The 26,279-nt window shown below is 42.5% G+C and overlaps 1 protein-coding gene across 7 annotated transcripts in view; it reads left to right on the top strand.

Annotated features, from left to right (window-relative positions):
• Positions 1–26,279, top strand: part of Mylk (myosin light chain kinase) — a 251,216-nt gene that overhangs the window by 109,167 nt on the left and 115,770 nt on the right. For all 7 annotated transcript variants that reach the window (XM_004873623.4, XM_087216248.1, XM_004873625.4 and 4 more), the window contains one exon: positions 14,941–15,148. In XM_004873623.4, coding sequence (XP_004873680.2) covers positions 14,941–15,148 — 208 coding nt within the window. The remainder of the gene's footprint in view (positions 1–14,940; positions 15,149–26,279) is intronic.

Below are 26,279 nucleotides of genomic sequence, written 5' to 3'. Positions count from 1 at the left end.
CAGAGGCCAGGGCTTCTGGAGAAGCCAAGTGGTGGTGATAGGAGTCTCCATTTCTGGGCTGACTAGGGCAGTGATGGTGAACCTTTTAGGGATGAATGTCCAACTACAACCCAAAACCCACTTATTTATCACAAAGTGCCAATACTGCAAGTAAACCTGAATACTGAGGTTTTGGTTTAGAGAAAACAACTCATACATTAATATCTTTTTGTCTTAAAAGAAAAACAATAACAGAGCTTTCAATGATACAAACAGCTTTTTATTGAAAGGTAAAAGTTTACATTTGGCATACTTTTGTACAGTTAATGTGATCTTTGCTATTGTATGCACGTTAGTAATTTGTTAAACACTTGGCTCTCATGCCAACACAGAGGGCTCTGCATGCCTGCTGCAGTATGCGTGCCATAGGTTGGCCACCACTGTTCCAGGGTGTAACAAGTTTATATATCCTTCCAGTACCTAATCCAAAGTACCCTTTTTAACAGTACAAGATATGAAATAAGCCATCTTCTCAGAAGCCACCAGGGTCTCTCCCAATAGCAGAGTGCCTCCCAATAGCCTGCTCCCCACCTGGGACCTCTCAGGCCTCATTCTTTTTTGGTTTTGTTTTATTTTTAATAGTAGTGGCACTTGGACCCACTGCTACATTCAGGCTGAACACGCACTCTAGTGCTGAGCTACACATGCCAGGTTTCTGTCTTTTTCATTAAGTTGCCCAGTCTGGCTTCTAACTCAAGATCCTTCTGCCTCAGCCTCTGAGTAACTGGGATTAAAGGTGTGCCCTGCCATGCCTGGCCGCCCCCCCCCCCCCCCCGCATCATTATAAATTGTTTCTTTCTCAAAAAAAAAAAAAGGGCCAGGGATTTAGCTCAATGGTTCCACTGCCTTCTGTGCAAGCGCAAGGACCCGAGTTCGATCCCTGGTACCAAAAAAAAAGTTTGTTTCTTTCTGCCACTTCCTGGCATTCCCTGTGGGACTGATCATTTGCATTTGTTTCTTTTCTTGGCTCCTAAGGCTGGAGGTGACTATCAATATATTCAGTTAGTTTGTTTGCAGTGCTGTGGGTGGACTCTAGGGCCTTGTGGATGCTAAGGATATGCGCTGCCACTGAGCTACTCCCCCCCGCCCATGTATTCCTTTTTCACAGCCCATCTGGGCTGCACCTTAAACTCTTGGAGCAAGGGGATCTGAGCACTCACCCATATGGCAGGGGGCCAAGCCCTGCCTACAGACTCCTCAATTCAGGGTAGGAACTAGGGCTTTTATCTAACAGCAGCACTTATTTACTGTAATTTCTTATAGCTCCCTGTGACTAGAACAGAAAAGCAGAAGACCTGGCTTTTGCAGACTGCTTCTAGGCCCTGTCCCTTTGGTTAGGGATACTGATGGCTAGCATTTTAGAGCTTTCAGTGATGTAAACAGCCCACTGTGGCACGCATGCTATAAGTTCACCACCACTGCTCTAGGCAGTGGGACACGGGTATAGGGCCTGCAAAGCTCCCACTGCAGGAAACCTGCCTGCTCCTCCTCATGCATTCTGGAAACTGGGCCAGTTTCGAATCTCCTCAGCCAGCCAGGGGTTTCACAAGCCAGAGTCAGCTCCCCATTGTCGCCTGCTGCTTTGGGCTGGGGCAGTGGCTGCTTGTGAGGAGCCGCCTCCTCTGGAGTTGAAGACAGTTGGTGCCAGCTCAGCTTGGCCCCTGATCCTTGCTCCCAGAGAATCAAATATTTGAAAGGGACATTGGCAGGAGGGGAGAAAGGAAAGTTTGAGTTTTATTTATAACTAAATAACTGGGCAGCTTTCCCCTCCATTTTTCCAGATGCTTCTACAGAAAGAGATTTCAATGGCTTGGACTGGGAAGCCTCAATTTGCTTTAAGTGAGTGTTTTGAGCTAGGACTCAAACTCTTCTGATGTCCCCCCACACACCACCAACAAAGACCCAGAGAACCACCCAGCAAGGGACTGCTCACAATAGAAGGCCTTTGAGGGTTGCTAGTATTTGTTTCTTCTCTTTCCTGCATCCCAGGGCCCTGCCCTAACATTCCTGAAAAAGAGCTTGTGAGAGGGCTGTGTCTCGTGGAACTAAATTGTTGAGAGCACTAAGTCAGGCAGAAGTGACCTAGGAGAGCCGCTCTGGGTACTCAGCAGAGGGACTTGCAGATGTGGCTGCTTGCAGTGCCCTGCATCCTCCTGTGTTTCCGAGTCACCATCAAAATGGAGGGCCCCTCAGGACCCCTGCATGAGGTGAGCAGCTGTTGTGAAACTCGAATGGCTGCTTCTACCCTGTCAGTCACCCCACACTTGCCTCTGCCCTGCCTGTGCTCCTGTGGTCCCCCAAGCAAGCATCATTTCTTACTGCTCCGATAGACTGTGAACTCCTCCCAGGTGGCCCAGATTATGGCCATGAGGCAGGAGAATGGGCAGAGGCAGTGAGCTTGGAGAGGAGAGTGGAGAGAAAACACAGGCTTATTCTTAGTACAATGAGAAGTCATTTTGAAGTTGTAAAATAGAAAAGTGATTTGGGTTTAATTTGCATTATTTACTGTACTAGAGGCAATACAATGTTTGGCAAAGGAATAAACATATAGATAAATGAAACAGGACAGACAGTTCAGAAATAGATCTTTATGTATACATGACTCTTTGATTTTTGATTGTGGTAAATACATATAGCATGAAATTTATGATTTTAACATTTTTTTTCAGTACTGGGGATTGAACCCAGGGTCTTTGTATTGAGTTACATCCCTAACCCTTTATTTTTTTAATTTTGAGACAGAAGCTAGCCAAGTTCCTAAGCTGTGCTTGAACTTGTGATCCTCCTGCCTCGGCCTCCCAGAGTGTTAGGATTACAGGTGTTCACCACATTTTGACCATTTTTAAGCTTACAGTGCCATGGCACTAAGAACATTCCTGGTATTGTGAACCAACACTGCCATCCATCTCTGGAAGCTTTTTCACCTATAACATTAAAGCTCTATATCCATTAAACAATACTTCTTATTTCCCCTTCTCCAGCCCCTGGCCATTCTACTTTCTATCTCTATGAATTTGATTCTTCTGTATACCTCACCTAAGTGGAATCAAACAGCACTTGTCCCTTCATGACTGGCTTGTTTCACTTGACATATTGTCTATAAGGGTCAACCATGGTGGTAGCATATGTCAGAATTTCCTAACTGTTTAAGGCTAAATAATATTCCATTGTACACATTTACCACATTTTGCTCATCCATTCATCTGTTAATGAACACTTGGGTTGCTTCCCCTAATTGACTGTTGTGAATGTTACTGTGCACATGGATATACAAAGATACGTTGAAATTCCTACTTTCAGTTCTTTTGGATATATAGCCAGAAGGGGAATCACTATATCATATCACAGTTAGTTGTATTCTAATTTTTGAGGAACTTTCATACTGTTTTCTATGTAGTAGCTGTACCATTTTACATTCCCACTAGTAATACACAAGGGTTCTAATTTTTCCATATTCTTGCTCACACTTTTTTTTTAAATCCATCCTTCAAGTGAGTTTTTGTTTGTTTGTTTGGTACCGGAGACTGAACTTGGGTCCTTGCGCTTGCAGGGCAGGTGGCAGAACCACTGAGCTAAATCCCCGGCCCTCAAGTGAGTTTTTAATTGAAAAAATGGAATCTTATAAACTTCTCTGAGGACAGAAAGAATGAGGAGTGATAACAACAAATGAGAGATATCAACAAATTGGTGGGTGGAGGACAGTGAACAGATTATTGGCTGACCTGGGCATCAGCTTTCTATGCCGTGCCATGCCTGTGGTTAGGTGAACAGGCAACCATCAAAAGTGGGCTGTTTGAGCTGTAGAATTTAGTCCAATACTTTTTCTCCAACTAGTGACAGGATCATATGGCTTTTTCCTTTCCTCTGTTAAAATGATGACTTTTGGGGGTGGATCTTCCAATGCTGAACCAACACTGCCATCCCTATAATAAAACCACTTTCTACATACTGCCAGATCTGACTTCCAATAGTTTGTTTTGTTAAACAAATTTCTATCTATGTTCATACTTTTTTCTTCTATTATCTTTATCCAGTTTTAGGATTAGCACAATGTTGAGTTCCTAAAATGAGGGGAGAAGTGTTCCTTCTTTTTTCTGCTTTAATTGTTTGATATAATTTATCAGTTAAAATGTATATGAGCCTGCTGTTGTCATATAGATAGGTTTTCAAGCTAGAAATATACTTTCATTAATAGGTGCTATTCAAATTTTATATTTCCTCCAGAGTTAGTTTCATTAATTTGTCTTCCAAGGTACTTCTTAGAAGTTGTCAAATTTATTTCAAAACAGATTTTTGAAATATGCTTTCTATATCCATTTAAATTCTGTAAAATCTGTGGTAATGTCTCCTAGATCTTGATATTGTAATTTTAAAAGTGTATAATTTATATTGTGTAACAGGAAGAAAAGGTCTAAAGGAGCAGGGGAAGTGGGAGGAGTAGGGGAAAGGAAAGAAGGGAAAAGAAAAAATGAGAAAAGGAACAAAATGGAAACAAAGTCTTTGCAAATAGGGAAGGGTGGAGGGGGTAAAGGGAGGGCAAGGGAACGGGAAAAAAAAGAACCAAGATACTCATGTAATGGTACAAGATCCCAATGATGAATGTAACTGTATTTTATACCTAAAATGTACCAATAAACTTAATGGGAAAAAAAAGAAAAGTAGGCTGTTTGTGCCAGAAAATTTCCCAAAAGGCTAAGGAAATGGAAAATCCAAGGAGTGTACTTTCAAAGCCTGCATTGTAGAGTAAAACTGAAAGCTGCAGGACTGGGTGTTTTAACCAGTGTGATATGACTGGGTGTCTAATAAGACTTTTGTGTAATCAGTTTTGCCTGATAAGGAGTGATTAGGCCCCAAATTACCTCCTCATGTTCACTCACCAGGCCACTGCACTACTCCATACCCAAGAAGACCAAAAGTTCCTCTGTGAAGAGACAGAACCTGCTTAGTTCCCAACTCCTGGAGTACAGCTGAAGGCAGAACAAAGTGATGTACTCAGGGGAGAGGGGCTGAGTAAAAGCCTGTTGAAATAAAACCCCCAAGCCCTTACTCTGAGTCCTAATGCTGTGGACACACTTCGTTACACTGCCTGTCTTCCTCCGTTCCCTCTTCCCCAAGCAAGAAACAGGGTGATTCCTCTTTATGGAAACCAGTCCTCTCAAGAGAGAAGAGCCACAGATACTGGGAGTTGGGGGTTTTTCACTCAGTCTCTCTACTCTGAAGTGAAGAACTCTTTATTTCCTAATATATGAAAAATCAGTGAAGGAGCTTCAAATCTCCAAAGGAGGCCTCTGCTGTGGAAGAGCCATAAAGAACCAGAAAAGAAATCAAGTAGAAACAAAAGGCTATAGGGAACTTTAGAGAAACTTTATTTTCCCTCAGAAATGAGATGTTGCACCCATTAAATCAAAAGAGGAGACAATTCACAACAATTGAAAAACTGAGAAAGGGGCTTTTGAAGTTAATTATAGCCCAAATAATAAATTCAGTAGACTTGTTGGGACATAAAATTGAAGAAATCTCCCAAAGAGAATAAAAAGACTGAGGTAGAAAATAAGTGAGAAAAGAAATATAGAGGATCAATCTAATAGGGTGAATATCCAACTCATAGGAATTTCATAAAGAGAATGTAGAAAAATACAGTAGAGAACTGTCAAAACATACAAATAGAAAGACATGTTGCTAATAATAAAAATACCTACCAAGGGTAGCAAATACTCACACCACATCAAATCTAGATTACCAGAGATGCAGGGAGGATTCTACAGGCTAGAAAGGAAATATGCACTCCACATACACACATAACTGGCTGTGGAGGAAGAGTCTGGGGGGGTCAGTATAGCAACACCGAATGCCAGAACGATTGCCTTCAAAGGCTATGAAACAATATCTTCAGACCTCTGAAGAAAAGATTTTCACTTAGAATTCCATCCCCCAAAAAGAATTGCCCCTAGAATTTCAGACAAAATGTCAGTTGAATATAGAAGCAGAGTGTCAACACATTTGGAAATGCCAGGCCTGAAATTTTTAACTTTCCATGCAGTCATTCTTAGGAAACTTGGCAGACATTTCTGCCAAACTATGGTATACACCAAGAAATTCCCAAGAAGATGGTGAAGAATGTCCCAGGAGCACTTTGCATCAAGCCTAGAAAGCATCCCGTTTAGATGGGGGAAGAATGATTGAATGTTCCAGAAGCAGTAATGGCGGAGGGGGGGGGGGTGCTGGTGAATTATCTGATGTACTTGACTATTACAGTTCATTTATACTTCTCTTGAATTATACTTCTCTTGAGAAATTGGAGTCCTTTATAAATGAAGTAAACCAAAAACAAAAAAGTTACTAATTCCAGGAGAAATCAAAAGTTCAAGAAATTGAATTGTACTATACTATGGCTTTTAAATGAGCAAAGTTAAAATGTAACAAACATTATGCATTGGCATAACAAAAATTTTGAGGCAGTGGAAAAGTTTATGTGGCTGGAGGTTTCAGTGATGAAAGCTAATATTCCAAATTGAGAATTTAAGAGATTGTCTTAGTCTGTTTGTACCACTACAACAAAATGCTATAGACTGGGTAATTTATAAACAACAGAGATTTATTTCTCACATTTCTGCAGACTGAAAGTCCAAGATCAAGGCACCAGCTGATGAGGGCCTGGCCTCTTTCCAAAATGGTGCCTTGTTGCTACAGACTAAGGAGATGAATGTTATCATGTCCTTTCATGGTAGAAGGTAGAAGAGCAAAAAGGGGCAAACTTTTTACCAAGCCCTTTTATAAGGGACTCCAATCTCAGTCACTTCCTCAGCCAAAAGGCCACACCTCTTAGTAATGTTGCATTAGTAACCATATCACCATATGAATTCTAGAAGGGACAAAAACATTCAAACCATAGCAAAGATAATACCTAAAATTAAAAGAATAAAGTAGGAGTTGTGTAAGGTTGTTGTTTAGAAATAATGGAAGAAAATGCCCGAAGAAATGCCCCCAAGAGTTAAAAGTGATTACCTCAGGGAAGTGGAAGTGGGGGTGGGAGAGGTGGAGTGGAGGCCTGCTTTTTATGACTTACAGTACCAATTGGCATCTTAACTACATACGGGTGTTATTTTGGTGAGAATGTAAATATTTTGAGAAAGATTGTTTTCATCAGCCTGATGGCCAGCCAGACTCTGACACTGCACATGGAACAATTTCTGAATCTCTGCCATGATTCTCTATGTACATCAGGAAGCCTCTGAGAACTTGGGGGTGTAGGGAAGACATCTTACCCTAATGTGATATCTTCATATGGCTGCTCTTTGCCACATGCGCCAGGTATTTTCCAACAAAGGCACAGAGATTTTCCCCTGGCCATAGGGATGCAGGTGGCATAAAAGATCATGTTTCCATACCCTCACCTGCTCATCTCTCTCCTTCGTAGCCTGCCACCTGGGAGAGTCTGAGCAGAATGCATACTTTGTGTGGTGGACATGCATGCAAGCAGGTGTTGGGTGAGAAAGGCAGCCAAGCAGACCGAAATTCTGAAACTAAGCCAGAGAGGCCATGTCATGCTGCTCTCAGGTCATCAAGATCCTTGGGTCATCTTTGCCACCCCTGCTTTTGAAAAGAAGGACTTCCAATCCTCAGAGATCCTCATAAAGCAGGGCCTTCTCAGGAAAAGCCAACCCATATCAGAGTCTTGAGGTCCCTGGCTCTGCTGATTGGAAGGTTGATGCTCTGTGTGGTTTGGGGAGCAACCCTCTGCTCCATCCATCACTTTTGCCAGTGAAGTATCTCTGTCTTTCCAGGTCCAACATGACTGGATAGAGACTTCAGATTTATCACCCCAGATTTGTTTCTTTCCCAGAATTTGTCCATGCCCTTTGAAATTCCAGGGCTGCATTCTTCAATGAGGCAGAAATCCACTGGTGTGCCCTGTCTCAAAAGTGCACATAGTGTTACAGGAAGGGGATGGTGATGTGGTGAAACAACAGACTTGATATTTGTTTCTAAATGTGCATTGTAATGTTACATAAAAATGATCATTGTTCAAGTTAGGTTTTGCTCTTAAAAAAATAATAAGCTGGTTGCAATGGTGCACAATTTTATGTTATTTTTTTTCTTTGGTACCGGGGATTGAACTCTGGACCTTGCGCTTGGGAAGCAGGTGGTGGAACCACTGAGCTAAATCCCCAGCTCCACACCTACAATTTTAAATACATGAGAGATGGAGGCAAAAGGATCATGAGTTCAAGGCCAACCTGAGCAACTTAACAAGACCTTGGTTCAAAACAAACAAACTAATAAATGAATAAACCAATTCAACTAGAGTAGAAGTTCTTAAAGTGTTAAGTTTGTACCTGAGTATGAACCTGATGCCTTAAAGTTATCTGTAAGAATGTGAGTTGTGTAGAGGAGGTGCAACAATTCCAGTGTTCGTAAGCACTGGTATTTCCTGGTGCAGAAATAGTTTTATGCTGTTAACAAAGCTGGGAGCTGCATCTTGGGTCACAGGACAAGAAGCTATGCCATAGGCAGTGAGATTGGCAGGGCACAGGGAGAGACATGAAGCATTTGTCTCTTGGGACCCATGTGGCATTTGCTGAGCCAGTTAGAGGAGTGTGCCCACATTCTGATTTCCTCTTTCATGGAAGCACTTTGTCCTCACTCTTGGGCTGAGGCAAGCAATAGCCAGCAGTGTAAGCCTCTCACTAATTGCTGTTTTCATCAGCAGTGATCTCTTCCTGATGGATTCTGTGGTTCAGTTGAGGCTTTCAGTTTGTAGAGGCAAGGGTATTATCCTAGGCCTTAATTAAGTGCCTGCCTGCCTGTGGGGCCCAGTGCCAGGTGCTGACACAGATGTAGGCCTGAAGCCTGGTCATGCTCTGCCATGGCTAGCCCTCTACTCTTCGCCCCGCTAACATGTCCATGAGGTAATTCTCACAGATAGTGCCTGGGGTCTGATTTTTTTGGCGGGGAGGAGGTTGATACTTTTATTCTCTTTTCTTTGCAGCCATGACCACTTATTACCTGAGTGAGCTTATGCTTAGAGGTAGGGCAGAGGATTAAGTCTAATTCAACCTGTTCCTCAGCACTATTGACTTTAGTTCTATTCAGCCACAGTTCTTAAATTACCAGTCCTATTCTAGTCTCTTATAGGAGAACTTACTATAAAAATCTGCCTTGTAACATGGTGAGAAGCACAGAATTGTGTGCTTAGGCATCAGGCAGGCAGCAGACAATTGTGTGAGAGTGGGAGAAGTAGCCTTTGTCAACCCCAGGAGAGGGCTCACTGTGGTTTCCTGCATGTCCCCTCCTCCAGGCCCAGCCTATCCCAGCGTCCATTCTGTTACTCAACAATCAAATACCTATTTCCCAACACCCCTGACTTAGTTACTTTTCTTGTTGCTAAGACAAAACACCCATCACCTGAAGTTAAAGGAAGAAAAGTTTATTTATCTCACAGTTTGTAGAGGTTTCAGTTCACAGTTGGTTGGCCCGAAGGCAGGGAGGCATGGCAGAGGGGCATCACAGAGGAGGAACAGTTCATAGCAGGCAGAAGTGAGCAAAGTAGCAAAGAAGCAGCAAGCAAAAGCAGCAATAACAGCAGCCCTCTTTCTATTGCTTTTATTCTATCCAGGCTCCCCATCCTTAGGGAGACACACCCAGAGTGGGGCACCCTTAATCCTAGTATCGCACCATGAATCAATCCCACCATCAGCCCTTAATCCCAGCATCACACACTGTAGATCCAGGCACCTCTGAAAAGCCCCACCTATGACCACATGAGGGTTTCAGGGGACATCTAGGTATAAGCTATAATGACCTCCTCCAGGCTATTGTTCCCAGCCCTAATATTCCTCAGCTGGGCTCCATCTTCTGGGGTATCTTTCCTGTCCCCAGCGCCTTTCCAGGCTGTCTGTTTTTCCCTGGCCTTTGCTCAATCTTGGCTACTCTCCTTGTCTCCATCCTTGGCATGTGCAGAGCCTTGGTTCCTCCTCCTTCCCCAGACGTAGCTGACAGTTGGGCCACCACAGCTGTGCGCTGCAGCTGTGTGGGTTTGCAGCTATGTGGGTTTGCAGCATGTGCCCAGGGCCAGGCCCTGAAGGAAATGAAGATACAAGGGAATCAAGAAAAGCAGCAGAATCCTTTCTGCTACTCACTAAGCTTAGAGAGGGCTGTGTGGCTTGCTTGGAGTTTTGGAGGGGGCAGAGACCTGTCACAGGTCTGGGTCAGGCTGAGGTGGCCTGTTCTGGACAAAGAGTAATGGGCTGAAAGCCCATGATGTGTCAGAGGAAAAACGAAAGGCTTGGTGCCCTTGAGAATGGTTCTTTTTTAGTCACTGAGTAAATCTCAAGATGCTCCCGGGTTTTGGAAAATGTTTCTCCAATGAGACAGGTAGGGATAATTCAGCAACTCCTGCCCACAGCCTCGCTTTCTCCTCAGCCATTACTATACATGGAGTGAGCTGTATGCCTGTTAAAGGCCTTTTGAGGCCATAAAGGTTTTTGAGGACATTTTATGAAGCTGGAACACAGTTTTACTGCTTGAAATTATTATAGGGTCGATGGCTACTGTATCTTTATTTTTATGACAAGTTGTTGGTTATGCCCTTGATTTATTTGATCCTGAGCTTTTGTTCAAAAATGCAACTTCCAATTAAAATGTGGTTACTGTGGCAAAAACATGATTCTCCTCAGAATGACCCTCTTTGGGGCCAGTTCCAAAAACTCATTATGGTGAAAACTCAGGGCTGCCTGCCTATTCATGTTCTGAAACATTCCTCTTGTGGCCAATTGGTTTTCCTGTATGGAGGATTAGAGGGCATGAAGGCTGTAGGCTGGGCTTAGAGGAAAATGGTGGGGCGAGGAAGGAATCTTCCTCAAGAACTAAGTGGGTCACCATTTAAAACCATAATACTTCAGAGATGAAAGGAACCTTGGGTATCAAGATGAATTTTCTCTAAAAGGAAAGAAGGAATTACAACCCGAAGAGTCTTTGAAGCCAGGCCAGGCCCAAGCACACAGGCTCTGGCTCTCCTGATGACTTTTCTGTGCTTCTCTAACTCTCCCAGGGGTACCCAGCACAGGCACACATGTGACCCTGATCTTGTCCCTGAATTTGAGAGTACAGCCCAAGACTCACTGTGCCATGACCATATCTTATGTGAATGCTTTGATGTTTCCCAAAAATGAGAAGTAGATAATTGCTTTAGCCTCTAAGAGATTTAGAGTCCATTAGAATTAAACACTCCTCAGTGCTTTGGATTCTACAGAACTTGTCTCACCCAAAATGGAAATTTACAATGAGGGTTGGAGACAACCCCTCAGTTTGGAGACCAAAATTATGGTCCTGAATGTGCCACTTAATCTGCCAAATGAGATCACTAGCAAACTATCCACCCTCCACTTTCTTCTCACTCCATGTGTAATCTGTGCTATCATGGACACTGCTGGTGCCCATGGTTTCCCTTACCAGGCCTATCCCAGCTGCCCCAGGGATTGGCAAGGTACACAGGTAGAGTCTCTGAAGCCCTGCCTCAGGTTCTGCTTCTGAATACCCCAACCTAAGACATCTTGCTCATAGTGTTAGATGATTAGATAAGATGCTGTACATGGAGGCTCTCTGAAAACTAAATTATCAGTGGGTTTATTGCTCCCTTGATGAGGATCCTGACTGTAAAAATCCCAGCGGTGGCTTCTTAATTGAAGTAATGATGGCACATAAGGCATCCCAGGGGCAGAGCTATTGTCACACACTCCTGATAAGAGTCAAGGCTTCCCTGCCTTCCCTACCTAGCAGAGCACACAGACAGTCTGTACTTGAAGTTCAACAATTTTCAAGTAATGTTAGACAATGCTTGAACAGATTTTTCACATACTGGAGGATAAGTACTGATGTTCCAAATCATGCAGACCTTGGATGAGCAAGATCACAGAAATTCCCACCTTTGCTTCATAAGCAAGGACTGTAAAAGATCATTTACAAATTGCCACTGTCTTAAGTGATGCCAGTTTCAGCATTTTAAAACAAAATCCTTGGATATTTACTGTAACATATTTCAGAGGTAACTTTGAGACGTGGAGACAATAAGGAGAAAAGACCAAGGAGTCCTGTCCCTGAAGTCTGGACCACTCACAATGTCCCCAGTTAATCATTGATGCCTCTCTCAGCACTGGCCTGCTGCAGGGGGCCAGCGGGCTTGCTGCTGGAATGCTAGATGCCCTGGGTACTGTTAATGATTTATCCCATCTTTTCTCTCTGAAGTAAACAGGGACCTGTGCTGTCTTTGGGACAGGGGCCAGTCCTGACTAATAGGGTGCTGAAGAAGATAAGGATGATTTGCAAATTCATTACCTGACTAGCCTTGCAAGGCTTCTGGAGAAAAGTTTCCTTAGCCATTTTCTGAAAATACAAAGAACACTTTTACAGGCTAGTTGTTTGATGTTTCTTTTCATGAACATTTGTGCTGACATAAAGTAACAAGATGATGATTATTATGTGTTTATGACATGTGCCACCCTCCAATGTGCATCCTACTTATTTGTGTAGTTCTTTTACTGCTATTGGTAGATTCAAGTATTGCAAGAATCTCAACAAATTAATTAATGTGCTATATGTTCATCAAACAGACACAATTATAGGAGAACTGCTTTTTATGGTGAAAAAATATATAAGACAGGCCTGGCATAGGAACAACTTGGGTTAATTAGGTTAATGGAAGATTCATCTGACTCTTGTTATCTATTGCATATATCCAGGTAAACATCCAGATCTCAGCTGTATTGATTTATAACCAACTTGAGTTACAACCAGCCCTCAGGAACCAATTGAGTTCATAAATCAAGGGTCCACTGTATTTAGAATTACCCAGCTGGGCTCAGTTTAGATGAGCTCAATTTTGGTGCATCATCCAAAGCACCATAATCAGGAGCAGTCCAACATTTGCCTTCTCTCCACCAGGCATCAAGGTGATGACTTTGGCCATATCAGTGTCATAGAGCTTCTTCACACCCTGTTTGATGTGGTACTTTTTGGCCTTGAAATACATAATGAACACAAGTCTGTTGTCTTGTCTTCCTCCTGGTCAACTCAATGGCTAGGGCCACCTTAGGGGTAGTATCCTAGCTTGTTTCTTTCGGGGGTGGGGGTCTCCTGACGGTATTCAGGCTGACTCCAGAATGTATCTTGGGCCACTGGAAGGTGGGTGACCTGCAGAATTTTTTGTGTCTCTGGGTGGCTGTCAGTACCTTGTTCTTTCTGTCCAAGCTTTTGCTTCAGCTTCAACTTTGGGAGGGACAGGAGATTCCTTCTTTGCTTTCCTTGCCATTTTGGTACTAAGGTAGGTATGCATTTTTGAAAATTTAATTTGTTTCTGTTTTATAAAGACCAAGGGTGTTATTTGCAGACAGATCAGAAACTATGAGTTAACTAAAAAGAAAATAAGAGAACCTGAAGTCCTACCAGTCCAGACAACCGCTGCTCACACTTTGTACTATAATGGCTGGGAGACTCTCTGTACCCACCCAGCTATGGTCTCCGAGGGGAAGCTTGCTTCAGTGGGACCACAATGGCTCCCAGCTTTTTAGGAAATGGACTTCAGTTCAGTACCTAAGCATTTCCTCACAGGCTCCATCTCTGTCATTAGTTTACATTTTTATAGGAGCAGGATTTCTCTAGAAATTATAAATAAGATGGGTAATATTGATCTGAAGTTTCATTTTTTGTTTCTTTTTCTCTGAAGGCTGGCTGCAAATCAGTGGGAATAGAGAGGCAGGTCTTGTGAGATTATAAACTGCAAAGAAGAGCTGATTATGATACAGGAATGATGTCAGACCTCCAAGAATGATATAGAAATGCTATTGGACCTCTAAATGGTATAAGGGCAATATTATAACTCTCAACCTGCTAGATGGCAGATAAGCCAAGTTTATGTTCCCTCAAATCAAAGAATGAATTCTAAGGAACAATGGAGGTTAAAAGTAGGAAATATTTATTGAGAGATAGCTCCTAAGAGGCAGAAGGGGTCCCAAATGGGTTGCCAGGGACTCCACATTTCAGGGGAAGTTTTATAAAGCACAACCACGTAGGTACAACATGGATTAAAGCTACAATCAACCAATAAGATTGCAAGTATAGTTGCTTAGGTACTAGTGATCCAATGGGAACAAAGTCACATAGCAAGTATACATGGAAAGAACAAAGAACTTTTCAGGAAGGTTATGGGTGTGAGGACCTTGGTCAGCTACTGAGGTGACTGATGTCTAGCTAGACTTCATTAGACCAGGTGTTACCATTTATCTCATCTCTTGGGGAAGTATGTAGGCTTGGTCATTTCACCTTTATCTTTTTTTTGGTACTGAGGATCAAACTCTGGTCCTTGCCCTTGCAGGGCAGGTGGCAGAACTACTGAGCTAATTCCCCGGCCCATTTCATCTTTATCTTGAGGCCTGGCCTTCAAATGGTATGTCTCTGGTCAGTTGTAATGTTTTTTCATCCTTTGCACTGACTCTCTCGAGGGCCCAGCCCCATCTAGGGTAATATTTCTACCTAACTTAGCTGTCTACAATAATTATATGGACTTCCTTCCTTAGGAAGAATCTTTGTCCTGACCGTTGGAAGTCAGGTCTGCAGATAGGCATGGGGCAGAAGAGCTGAGATGGGGAGCTAGGACAATATAAAGAGAACTATGGAGCTCTGAGTATAGCTTAGTGAAAGAACACTTGCCTAGCATGTGCAGGGCCCTGAGTTCAGTCCCCAGTACCATAATAATTCCTTATCTGCAAAATGGAGATGAAAGTCATATCTGCTTGAAAGATTGTTATGAGGCTTAAAATGAGTTAATACGAGTTAGGCGTTTGGAACCACATCTGGCACAGAGGGAGCAGTTATGAATTATAACCCTTTTCCTTCTTTTTCTTGAAGGTCCGGGGTTACCCAGAGCCCCAGGTGACATGGCACAAAAATGGGCAACCCATCTCCAGTGGGGGCCGCTTCCTGCTGGACTTCGGTGTCCGAGGGACTTTCAGCCTTGCTATTGGTGCTGTCTGTGGGGAGGACAAGGGAAAGTACACCTGTGAAGCCAGCAACAGTAGTGGTGCCCGCCAGGTGACTGTGGAGCTGACTGTGGAAGGTGAGTCCCAGGAGGAAGGGGGCTGGGGGCTGGGCTGTCAGCCCCAGGCCTGTTGTTCCTGCCTCAGCTCTCTCCTGAGAGCTCGAGGAAGACATCCAAGCAAGCAACTCTGTTGGTCACACTAGGAAGTACTCTCTCTCCTTCTCAAGCCTCCCCCTGGCTTCCCTCACACTGGAATTAAAACCAGACCCCTTATGTGGCCTTACTCAGCCCTGCAACCTGGCTCAGCCCTGACTCCTGCCCCTCCTGACCCGCTCATCCTCCCACACCCCTTCACCTGATACGCCCTCATGTCCTCTGGGTCTCTGCTCCAAAGTCTCCTGGGAGAACCTCTTGTTGGGCACTCTGGCCCCAGCCTCTTGCCCTGCCCCTCCAGGTTTTCTTCTAGGACTTCCTGCTCTTTGACACTGCTCTCTCCCTCACCCCAGGCCTGGAAGCACTGAGAGGGTGTCTCCATCCTGTCCACTGCTGCTCTCCAGCACATGGGGAACCTCCTCATGGGTCCCTTCTGAATATTTGAGGAATGAACGAGCAATATTTAGCCTCATCATTAGCATCGTTGTGAAGTAATATGTGACTGTTTAAAAAATATTGCGTAATTCTGAACAAAATGTGGGAGGTAAACCACCAATGTGTTGACAGCAATTAGTCATTTTGCCATTTTTTCCTCCTCTGTACTTAAATCCTAATAACTTTATTATTTTTTTTTTGTACCGGGGATCGAACTCAGATTCTTGCACTTGCTAGGCAGGCAACGGAACCACTGGGCTAAATCCCTGGCCCAAATCCTAATAACTTTAAAACATCTAGGAAAAACATTTGACCATGAGTAGAACTGTTCTTTTGCCCTGATATGCCAAAGCTGCTCCACTGGACATGGGGATCTGCCAGTCCCTGGAAAGTAAAACAGAGTTTCTTCAACCTTTGTACATAAGCGCTCACAAACCAGGGGGTCAGACTCGCTCCTCCCATGTTCAGGAGACCATGCTCCCAACCTAGTCTCCAGGGGATCTGTGAATGGAGGGGTAAGGTAGCCAGGGAAGGTCCCAGAAAGGGACAAGGTGTACCTGAGTAGTGACCATTCTTTGCCCTGTGTCTTGTTTGCCCCACAGCATAGTTTGGATGCTTTCCCTAAATTCTTTAAGCCAGTGACTCACTTATTGTAATGACCTTGAAGTTCCTGTGTCTGGGCCATTCCAGATGGAAAATGGGCCCTGGTCAGAGCCTCAGCCTCACTGTCAGTCATGCTGGCTCCATCTCATCTGCTTTTCTAGGCCCAAAGTTGAGTTGAGGCCCACCAACAAGATTTACCCTGTCCTCCTTTCCTCATTTCTTGTTTGGAGCTGGGGAAATGGAGAGAGCACTGAGTTATGAATCGAGGTCTAAAGTCCTGATCCCAACTTTTGCCAATCACATACATGACAAACATCTGAAACTCAGTTTCTGCAGTTAAAAGGTGTGAATTCCATGTCTTCTATAGCCTGAATTAGCCCTTATTTTCTGTGATCCACGTGAAGGGAAGACTATGGTGTGTTAGGACTGCAGGGGAGGTGTATAAAACCTAAATAGTTTGAAAGCCCCCTTTCAACTCCCATTGTTGAGGAAATGGGAGCTGCTATCTCAGCCATGTGGAAACATGGCCACATGCCATGTGGGTCATGGGAAAGGAAAGCCAGTGAGGCAGGACAGTTATAGAGGAAGAGAAAAGGCTCAGACTCTAGACTCTGCCCCCTTCACATTTAATTGGGGAAGACTCAAGCTCGGGCATATAAGATGTGTTATGCCTTCTCTGTGTGTGTGTGTGTGTGTGTGTGTGATTGAATCCAGGGCCTCACACATGCTAAGCAAAAGTTTTGCCCATAAACGATATTCACATACCTTTTAAAAATTTTGTTTTGAGTCAAGGTCTGGCTGATTGCCCAGGCTGACCTAGAACTTGTGATCCTTTTGTCTCAGCCTCCCAAGAATCTAAGATTTCAGATATGTACTGGGCTGAAATGTATTATGCCTTCTACCTCTTAGGAAATAGAAATTGGCCTTGTGACTGCAGCCTCTTTCATCGTGAGTGGGCCTGTGTGCATTCCACTTCTGCATCAGGGACCAGAAAACACTCCCTGAAGCCAGTTATGACGCCTACCTCTTCCAGAGGACAGGTCACTGAGCCTTGGTGCAGAGCAAGGAGCATCCATGGTGCTTGCCCTCTGGAAGTTTCCTTTCTAGTACAGCCCTGTCCAATAGAGATATAATGTGAGCCACATATATAAAGTTTGCTAGTAGCTACATGTATAAAATCAGTTGAAATTAATTTTAATAAACTATTTTACTTAGTCCAATATATTGAAAGGGTTATTCCAATGTATAATAATCAATGTAAAGATTACTAATGAAGTATTTTACATTCTCCAGCATCTGGGGTATATTTTACCCTTATGGCAATCTGAATTCAGACTTTGTATATTTTGGAGCTCAATAACCACATGTGGTTAATGCCTACCATTTTGGGGTTTTTTTGGAACCAGGGATTGAACTCAGGACCTTGCACTTGTGAGGGAGGCATGGTGCCAATGAGCTAAATCTCTGGCAAAATGATTTTTTTTTGGTACCAGGGATCGAACTCAGGACCTTGTGCTTGCCAGGCAGGTGGGGCACCACTGAGCTAAATCCCTGGCCCTAATGCCTACCATTTTGGACAGTACAGTTCTAGAAACTCCGGTCTGAATAGAGATAAAAGGGTCCTGCAGAGAAAAAGGAACAGAAGCTTTACATGGATGAACAACATGGTAAGTGATCCTGAGCCATCACACCAGAGTGAGGCTGTGGTGTGAGAGAGAGGAGGAACCCAAATGGTGGATGTCCCCTCGTACCTGGTGGTCTGAGTCTGAGAAGGCATTTGTTTGGAGGAACTAGGGTCATTTTAGTCATTTTGAGTCATAGAGGATTGTCTTAGTTACTTTCTCATTACTGGGAATACCCAACACCCACAAGTTAAAGGAGGAAAGGTTTATTTTAGGTCACAGCTTGTAGAGGTTTCAGTTAGATTGGCTGGGTCCAGAGAAGGCCAACATGGCAGAGGAGAAACAGCTTATGGCATGGCAGCAGGAAGGAATATATAATCATGGCAGGGTATATAAATATATATATCTACAGACCACACTGACAGTGACTCACCTCTTCCCACCTCTTCCCACCAGGCTGCACCTCCCAACATCACACTCAGCTTTATAAACCCATCACACACCCATGATCCAGTCACCACTCCAAAGCCCCAACTATGAGCACATGGAGATTTGGGGGGAGATCTATATATAAGCCATAATAAGGATAACTTTAAGGATCTATGCTCAGGAGCCCAGGAAAAGCCAGACAGGTGGACCCAGAGGAGATCTGGACCTCAGGTAGATCTTACCCAAATTATAGGGTTGCTTAGTGCAAATGCATGTGCATATGTGTCACCTGGGGAACCTTGTTAGCATGCAAATACAATAAGTCCCCAACATATGAACATTAACATTGTGAAGTTTTATAGGTGTACTGTATAAGACTCACTTTGTCAGATTACGAATGAGTCCGATTTATGAATTGTTCTCCTAGAAGGGACCTTATTCATGAGTTGGGTACTTACTGTACTGATTGCAAGGTTCTGGAGTAGAGCTTGAGGGTCTGCAGTTCCAGCCACACTCAGGTGATGTCCTGCTGCTGGTCCAGCGACTACACTTGGGATAGCAAGGAAGGATTCAGTTGCCCATGAAATAGATTGAGCCCAGGACACTGATTCTCTCACCATTGAGAGAGTGTGCATCCGAATCACCTAGAGGACTTGTGGAAACATAGCCTGGCCTGGAGACTCTGCCTGACTGACCTCTTCTGGATGCCCGGCCTCCTGCCATCCCCTCTCCAGGCTCTCCTCCTCCTAACCCTTTGTCACCCCTAGTACTGAGACTACTATTCTCTGTACCTCTTGTGAAATCACTGTCCTGCAAACCTAGGCTCCCTGACCATGGGAGAGAGGGAGGGCCAGCTGGCTGGCCACGAATGATGTGACAACAGAGGATGGAGTGACCCTGTGTCATGGTACTTAGGGAGAAGAGTGGCTCTGGTGACTGCTACTCCAGCTATTGTGGTGCTACATTCTTGGACGATTTCAATTTTGTAGGAATTCTTCCTGCGCCATCTTTTTTGGCTGCTACCCCTTTCTAAGGACCGAGTTCTCAGATCCCTTTTGTCTTCACATTGGATTGGATTGATGACATTATACATTTTAAGCCTGTGTCTGTTTGTATATTTTAATTATCTTTATTGTCCCTCATGATATGTCATGTTTTCTTTTTTTCTTTTTCTTTTCTTTTTTTTTTTTTTTTTTGGTACCAATGATCAAACTCGGGTCCTTGCGCTTGCACAGCAGGTAGCGAAACCACTGAGCTAAATCCCCAGCCCCCTTTTTTGTGTGTGTGTCATGTTTTCTTTTTGCTGTTTGGTTCTTTTATTTCTTCTGTCCTTTACCCACTTTTCCTACCATTCTGAAAGGCCTATTTTCCCATTTATTTTTTTATAAATACTTTTCAACCTATAAAACTCTGTAGTGACTCTTTTTTAGGGTATTGCTTTATTTGTTTTCTCTTTAATCCAGCCAGAATCATGATATGCTCTGAGTTTTTGTCCGTCTCTGTCTCATCAAGTTAACATAAATGTGGTAGAATGAGAATTATGCTTTCTGCTCCACTGGTCTCTGCTGTGAAAAGTTACGTTCATCAGGGCTGCCTTGGCAAACACCTCACTGATGTGGGATACAGAGGAGTTTAATGACAAATTACTTGCTTTCATTCTGTTCTTGAAAGATGACTTCCAAGTCTCCTCTACCTTGGTTCCTTCCGTCTTCATTTTCACATTCCAATTTACTGTTGCTTCTTTCTCCCTCCAAAATATACACCAACCCCTTGTTGGTCCAACATTGGTTTTTGGCACTGATGCTTCCTCCTTTTCTTCCCATCTCTTATTCCTCTACCCCCTTCTCTCATGTCCACCCCTTACCTTTTGTGGATTTAGGCTTTTCCCAGTTGCTCCTAATTCTAGCCTCTTCCTCATCAAATTTTACTGAATAGGCAGACTTAATGCTACAGTATATATAAATTATGAGCATCAGAACTTGCTCATTGCCCTCAAGAGACTGATTATTTGACCTATTGTTCATTATTATGTTGCAATTAAGATTCACCTTCAGGATGTATTTATAAAGTGCTCACTTTGTGAGGTATTGCATGGGAGGCCAGATCCTTTGTCAGATTCGTTCTGCAAGAACCTGGTTAGTCAGATGGGATCTAGATGCATCAACAGATAAGTGAAAGCACAACTCCACTTGCAAGGTAGCACAGATTTATTTGCCAAATGATTGGCACATTGTCTCTGTAAGTTCAAAGATAGTGAGACCCTGGAGGCTAGAATGGTTCATGACATTTTCTTAAAGGAGGAGGGACTTGAGCCCATCCTAGAAGAATGAGTTGGATTTGTACAGCAGTTGTGATTGTGATGATGGGAATGGGAGGGAAATGAGAAGAGTTAAGGCCTGGGAGGAAGACAGGATGAACTTATGGCAGGGAAGTTGACAGGAAGAAGTAGAAAGTAGTGGGAAATAAAGCTCAAAGACAGATTGGGAGGAGGCTGTGGAAGGCCTGGAGCATGAGGCTGGGTAGCGTATGAGCTGACTGGGTTCTACCCACTAATTGTTGATTTTCCAATCTACACCTACCTCTCTGAATGAGCTGCTCCCCTTAGCCACAGCCAGAGGTACTTACTGTGTGTTTACTTTTGTCTCATGGATCCTTTTAACATTTATTTTTTATGAACATGTGGGTTTATATTTTGATTACATTTTGGGGGGTGTTTCATTAATCTTTGATATATCATCATTTTGTGTGATCCCAACAAAAAGTTAGTTGCTTATTAAAAAAACGAATTTCTCCAGGTCTGTGTTTAAATTTACCTTCCCATGAGTTGAACTTGCCTGCAGGGCAGCTTCCTGTCTGACACTGTTGCTGAAGATGGCTGATAACCAGTACCTCATCAGACCTGCAAGGGAGTGTGTCTTAAATTGGATATGAATTCTTCTTTCCTTACTATCTTACAAATTGGTATGATATTAGCTTTATGATTTAAATACTCAAGGGAGTACCTATAGCTTAGTTTAGGGTTGTCTGAGCCATCACAGTAGAAAGTAGCTTGTCCCAAGTAAGATGCCTGGGAGTCTTGGCATCTCAAAGAAGATTCTAAAGAAAGTAACTTATTTTCTCTCTACTGAGTGTCTAAATTACTGTATAGATTACTTGTGTAAAACAACTAAGAAGTCACTATGAAGCCAATTACAGTGGTACATACTTATAATCTTAGCACTCTGAGAAACTGAGTCAGGAGATTGAAATTTCAAGCTCAGCCTGGGCAACTTAACTTGGTAAGGTCCTGCCTCAAAATAAAAGATAAAAAGGGCTAAGAATATAGCTCAGTGCAAAGGCCTTGGGGTCAAGCCTCAGTACTGGAAGGAAAGAAAAGGAAGGAAAGGAAAGAAACTACTAGGACCAATTTTTTGAATTATTTCCCCTCCAAACGAAAACTTCACGTCATTATTCCTTGATCTCATTGGGAAGCATATATGACTACTTAATCCTAAATGACCAGGAAATAGTTTGTCTTCTAAGAGGTGTGTATTTTGTTCCAGCCCCTTGAGGAAGAATTGTGTAGTGTCAGCTTCCTGGAGCCCCAAGCAGAGCTCTGAAATGTGTCTTTGGGGATGGGATGCCCTCTTCGCCCTCCATGGAAGGAAGGGTACCCTCCTAACTGAAGATCACAGCATGAGGACCATGTGCAAGTGCAGCTAGTGGACTGCCACAGCAAGCACCCCAGCTTCCCTCATGAGTAGAAGCTGTAGAATGAACAGATTGTATGGGGCAAAGCTCTTTTCACAGAGAGACAATCAGCCCCTGGCAGAGACCTTTCAACATTCATGATTAGGACTTTAGTTGCCTTGGATAAGACACAACTGAAACTGCCATGTGACAGTCCCTGTCTCCTTAGAAAGTGGGCAGCCTCAGCCATCCCCAGTTGCCCCCTTCCCACCTTTACTCCAGATGTCACCAGATCCTGCCATGCCAAAGGCCATGCACTCTCATTTTGTCTGGGTCTTTGTAGCTCCACTGCTACCATCCAGGCTTTGGCTCCTATCTTCATTGCTTACTTGTTGCAAAAGCCCCCACTGGTTTTCCCATTTCTACGAATACCCTGCTGTAATGTCCACATTGCTATTTTAAATATCTTTTTAAAAATGCATATCAGATTTTATTACTCCTTCCCTTTGAATTCTCCAGTTATTAACAGTTGCCTTTGAATTAAAACTCCTGATTCTCAACGAGGTACTGCAGGTGTGCTTTGGCTCTTTTCTTCTCTAGCCCCCTCCTGGCCTGTTCTATTCCAGCCACATAGACCTTCCAGCTTTCCCAAGGTTCAGAACCTTCTCTCACCTGATGCCAGGACTCTTGCTGCTCCTGTCACCTCTCCACCCAGAAATCCTGCTCGTCCTCTGCCCTCAGCTCACTGCCTGGGGAACCCCCACCACCATTTCTACTTGGCTAGGTTAGGTACTGTCCCAAAGCATTCCACTCTCACTGTTATTACTCAAACTTACTTGTGTTCTTCTTCCCCACTAGACTGTAAGTTCCATGAGGGCAAGGATGTGTGTCTTTTTGATCAGTTATTGAATGCTTAGTGTTACAGACTAACACCGGCCCTGACCCATAGTGGATCTGGCCCATAGTAGGAGCTCAGTAAATATTTGTTAACCTCTTCTGTGTGACCTCATAGGTATCAAATCCTGATTCACTTTCCATTACACTTAAGGGATTAGACAGTTCTCCAACAAGAAAACTGCTATGTATAAAAAGAGCTAGGGTAAATCTGAGCCTCAGAAGAAAGGCAGCATGCTTCTAAGAGGGGAGAAGAGACAGAATTTCAGCAAAAATAATATCCAGGTGAAACAGTTTAGTGACCTATAGTTTTGACTTTATTTTTTTCTTAAATATCAAGTTTAATATGCACTCGCCAGTGCTGTTCCAGGCATTTTTCCAGAGATTTTATTAAGCTAGTGGCTCTAAGTGGAGATTGTCCTGGCCTCTGAGGGCATTCAGAAGAAGCTTGGGGGACACTTTGGTCTCACAGCGCAGTGTTGAGGGAGTTGGTGGGACTTAGTGGGCAAGTACCGGGGTGGAGGATGTGCTTCAAGACAAGAGTTTCCTCCAGTTACTTCCAGTCCTGCCAGCACAACATGACACGAAAACAAGGCCCATAATTTAAAGAATGGTAATTGGATAAAAGGGAAGCTTATAAAGAATGAAGCTAGGGCCTGGGGATTTAGCTCAGTGGTGCCACATCCTGCCTCACAAGTACAAGGTCCCGAGTTCAATCCCCAGTACCAAAAAAAAAGGAGAATGAAGCTATACTTTCAAATTATTGAAAAATTTGCTCTGGATACATATTCATGTAATTTACATGTTATACATAATTTTTATTATGATATATAGAGTTATACATGCAATGTATATAATGTGATGTGTATAAATGCAATTACATTATTGCCCTAAAAATATGGGTCAGAGGAGACTTGAAATTCAATAGATTTAAAACCAAATATTCTTAAATTAGTGGAGATACACTAAATGTAGGTGCTTCATTGGATTTGTCACCTCATGTATTGTTTTAAAATGTTGGGGTATAGTGACAAATCTATGTTATAAAAAGGTTACATGTTGCAGTTGTATATTTTGGGGTTGTATCCTAACACATGGCTTCCCTATAGCCTCCTTTTATTACTGCTTTTTGTTCAAACCATTTACTGAATGTACATTTCAAGATACAGTGGGATTTTGAATATACAGATAAGGTGTCTGTAATAACTTTTTACCTACTTAATACCAGGTTATAAAACAGAATTGTTTCAGTTTCACACTCAAGGATATCTCTTTATTTTATTTTCCCCATTTCAGTGGTCTCTAACTTGTCTTGCTATTACCTTATTTTCTTTTTTACAAAGAAAAATGAAATTTTCTTTTCTTATTTGCTGTTATTTATTTTAACACTATTTTTTATTCTAGGATCCACTGTTATACCTTTAGTTGCTTTGCTTATGCAGCATGATTTTTGGTCATCCCCTTTGAAATCCAGACATGCATTAGAAGTTGACACAGGCATCCAGCAATTCTCTTGTCTTCTGTGCCTGAGCATTTACATATTGAAATAGTCATGCATGAATGGTTACATACATACAGACATAGGATTATAATTTATTTTCCTTTGATGTTTCCTTAATATCTTAATTAAGACTTCATGTTTATTTTCTTTTTGAAATCATATGTATAGATGATTAGCCATGAACTTCAATTCAGATGGCATAGGGGCATTAAAAAGTGGCTTTTTGTTCTAACAGATTGGAAAACCACCACTTAAAGCAACCCTTAAGAAATGCTTTGAAGTTGGCTAAAGTAGGCTATTTGCCTGTTTGCCTGGAACAATTGAGGTTTACTCCTGTTGTCCTGATGTAATTATTAATTGTGTATCTTTATGTATCAAGTGTCCCAGTTTGAGTGATAAAATATATCAGTACACATTTTTAGAAGCATTTTTCCTCCCTGTAGTCTTAACCATATTATTCACTTTTTGAGCCCTGTGTTGTTTCCGTTCAGTCTTTCTATATCCTTTGACAGAGTCCCTGGTTTACTTTTATTCCCTCCCTTATCGACCTTTTCACTCCTAAAGCCTGCCAGCATTCTTTCACTTGTCCTTGAAAATCTAAGATGTGTGGTTAAAATTCCTTCAGTGTCTTGGTCTTCTCATTTCCTTGCCAACTTGAACCTGCCTTCACCAGTTCTCTTAACTGGCTTTTCTACTTTTGGCATTCAACTTTATTCCCCTTTCCAGTTACTTTTCAGCATACTTTTGCAAAATTAATCATGCTTTATCTACAATTTGCAACTTAAATTTTTTTGCTATAAATAGAACTTGTTAGTTATTTTAGCCCAAATTCTGTTTGTTTTGATGCAAACTTTTGGTTATAACTCACATTCTAAAAGCATTCCTCAACAAGACAAGGATGCCTGCTATCACCACTGCTGTTCAATATAGTTCTGGGAACATTAGCCACAGCAATTAAAAAAGAGAAAGAAATAAAAGGAATAAAGATAGGAAAGGAAGAAGTTAAACTCTCATTATTTGCTGATGATATGATACTTTACATAGAAGACCCAAAAAACTCTACCAAAAGACTTCTAGACTTAATTCACAGATTCAGTACAGCAGCTGAATATAAGGTCAACACTCAAAAAACAATAGCCTTCTTATACACAAATAGCAGACTCACTGAGAGAGAAATTAAGGAAACAATTCCTTTTACAATAGCATCCAAAAAAATGAAATATCTAGGAATCAGTCTAACAAAGGAAGCAAAAGACCTCTTCACTGAAAACTACAGCACCCTGAAAAAGGAGATCGGGGAGGATATAATCAAATGGAAAGACATCCCTTGTTCCTGGGTAGGAAGAATAAATACAGTGAAAATGGCCATACTTCCAAAACTGCTATATAGATTTAATGCAATGCCAATTGAAATTCCAACCATATAATTCACAGAACTAGAGAAAACAATCCAAAAATTCATTTGGAACCAGAAGAGACCTAGAATAGCAAAAGCAATTCTGGGCAACAGAGACATGGCTGGGGGTATCACAGTACCCAACTTGAAGCTATACTACAAAGCTACTGTGATAAAAACAGCATGGTACTGGCAAAGAAACAGACCCGAGGATCAGTGGAATAGATTAGAAGATGCAGAAACAACTTCAGACATACTCAGCCACCTCATCTTTGACAAAGGAGCCAACCACCCTCATTGGAGGAAAGATAGTCTCTTTAATAAATGGTGTTGGAAAAACTGGGTTTCAACCTGTCAGAGATTAAAACTAGACCCATATCTATCACCATGCACTAAACTAAGATCTAAGTGGATTAAAGATCTAAATATTAAGACAGAAACACTAAACTTGCTGGAAGATAAGTTAGGTAGAACTCTTGAAGATATTGGCATAGGAAAAGACTTTAT

This window comes from Heterocephalus glaber, unplaced genomic scaffold, assembly GCF_053883595.1.
Source record: "Heterocephalus glaber isolate CG9 unplaced genomic scaffold, H.glaber_assembly_v1.0 deba00000122, whole genome shotgun sequence".
Classification (NCBI taxonomy): Eukaryota; Metazoa; Chordata; class Mammalia; order Rodentia; family Bathyergidae; genus Heterocephalus; species Heterocephalus glaber.
This window is presented reverse-complemented; position numbering and strand designations above follow the sequence as displayed.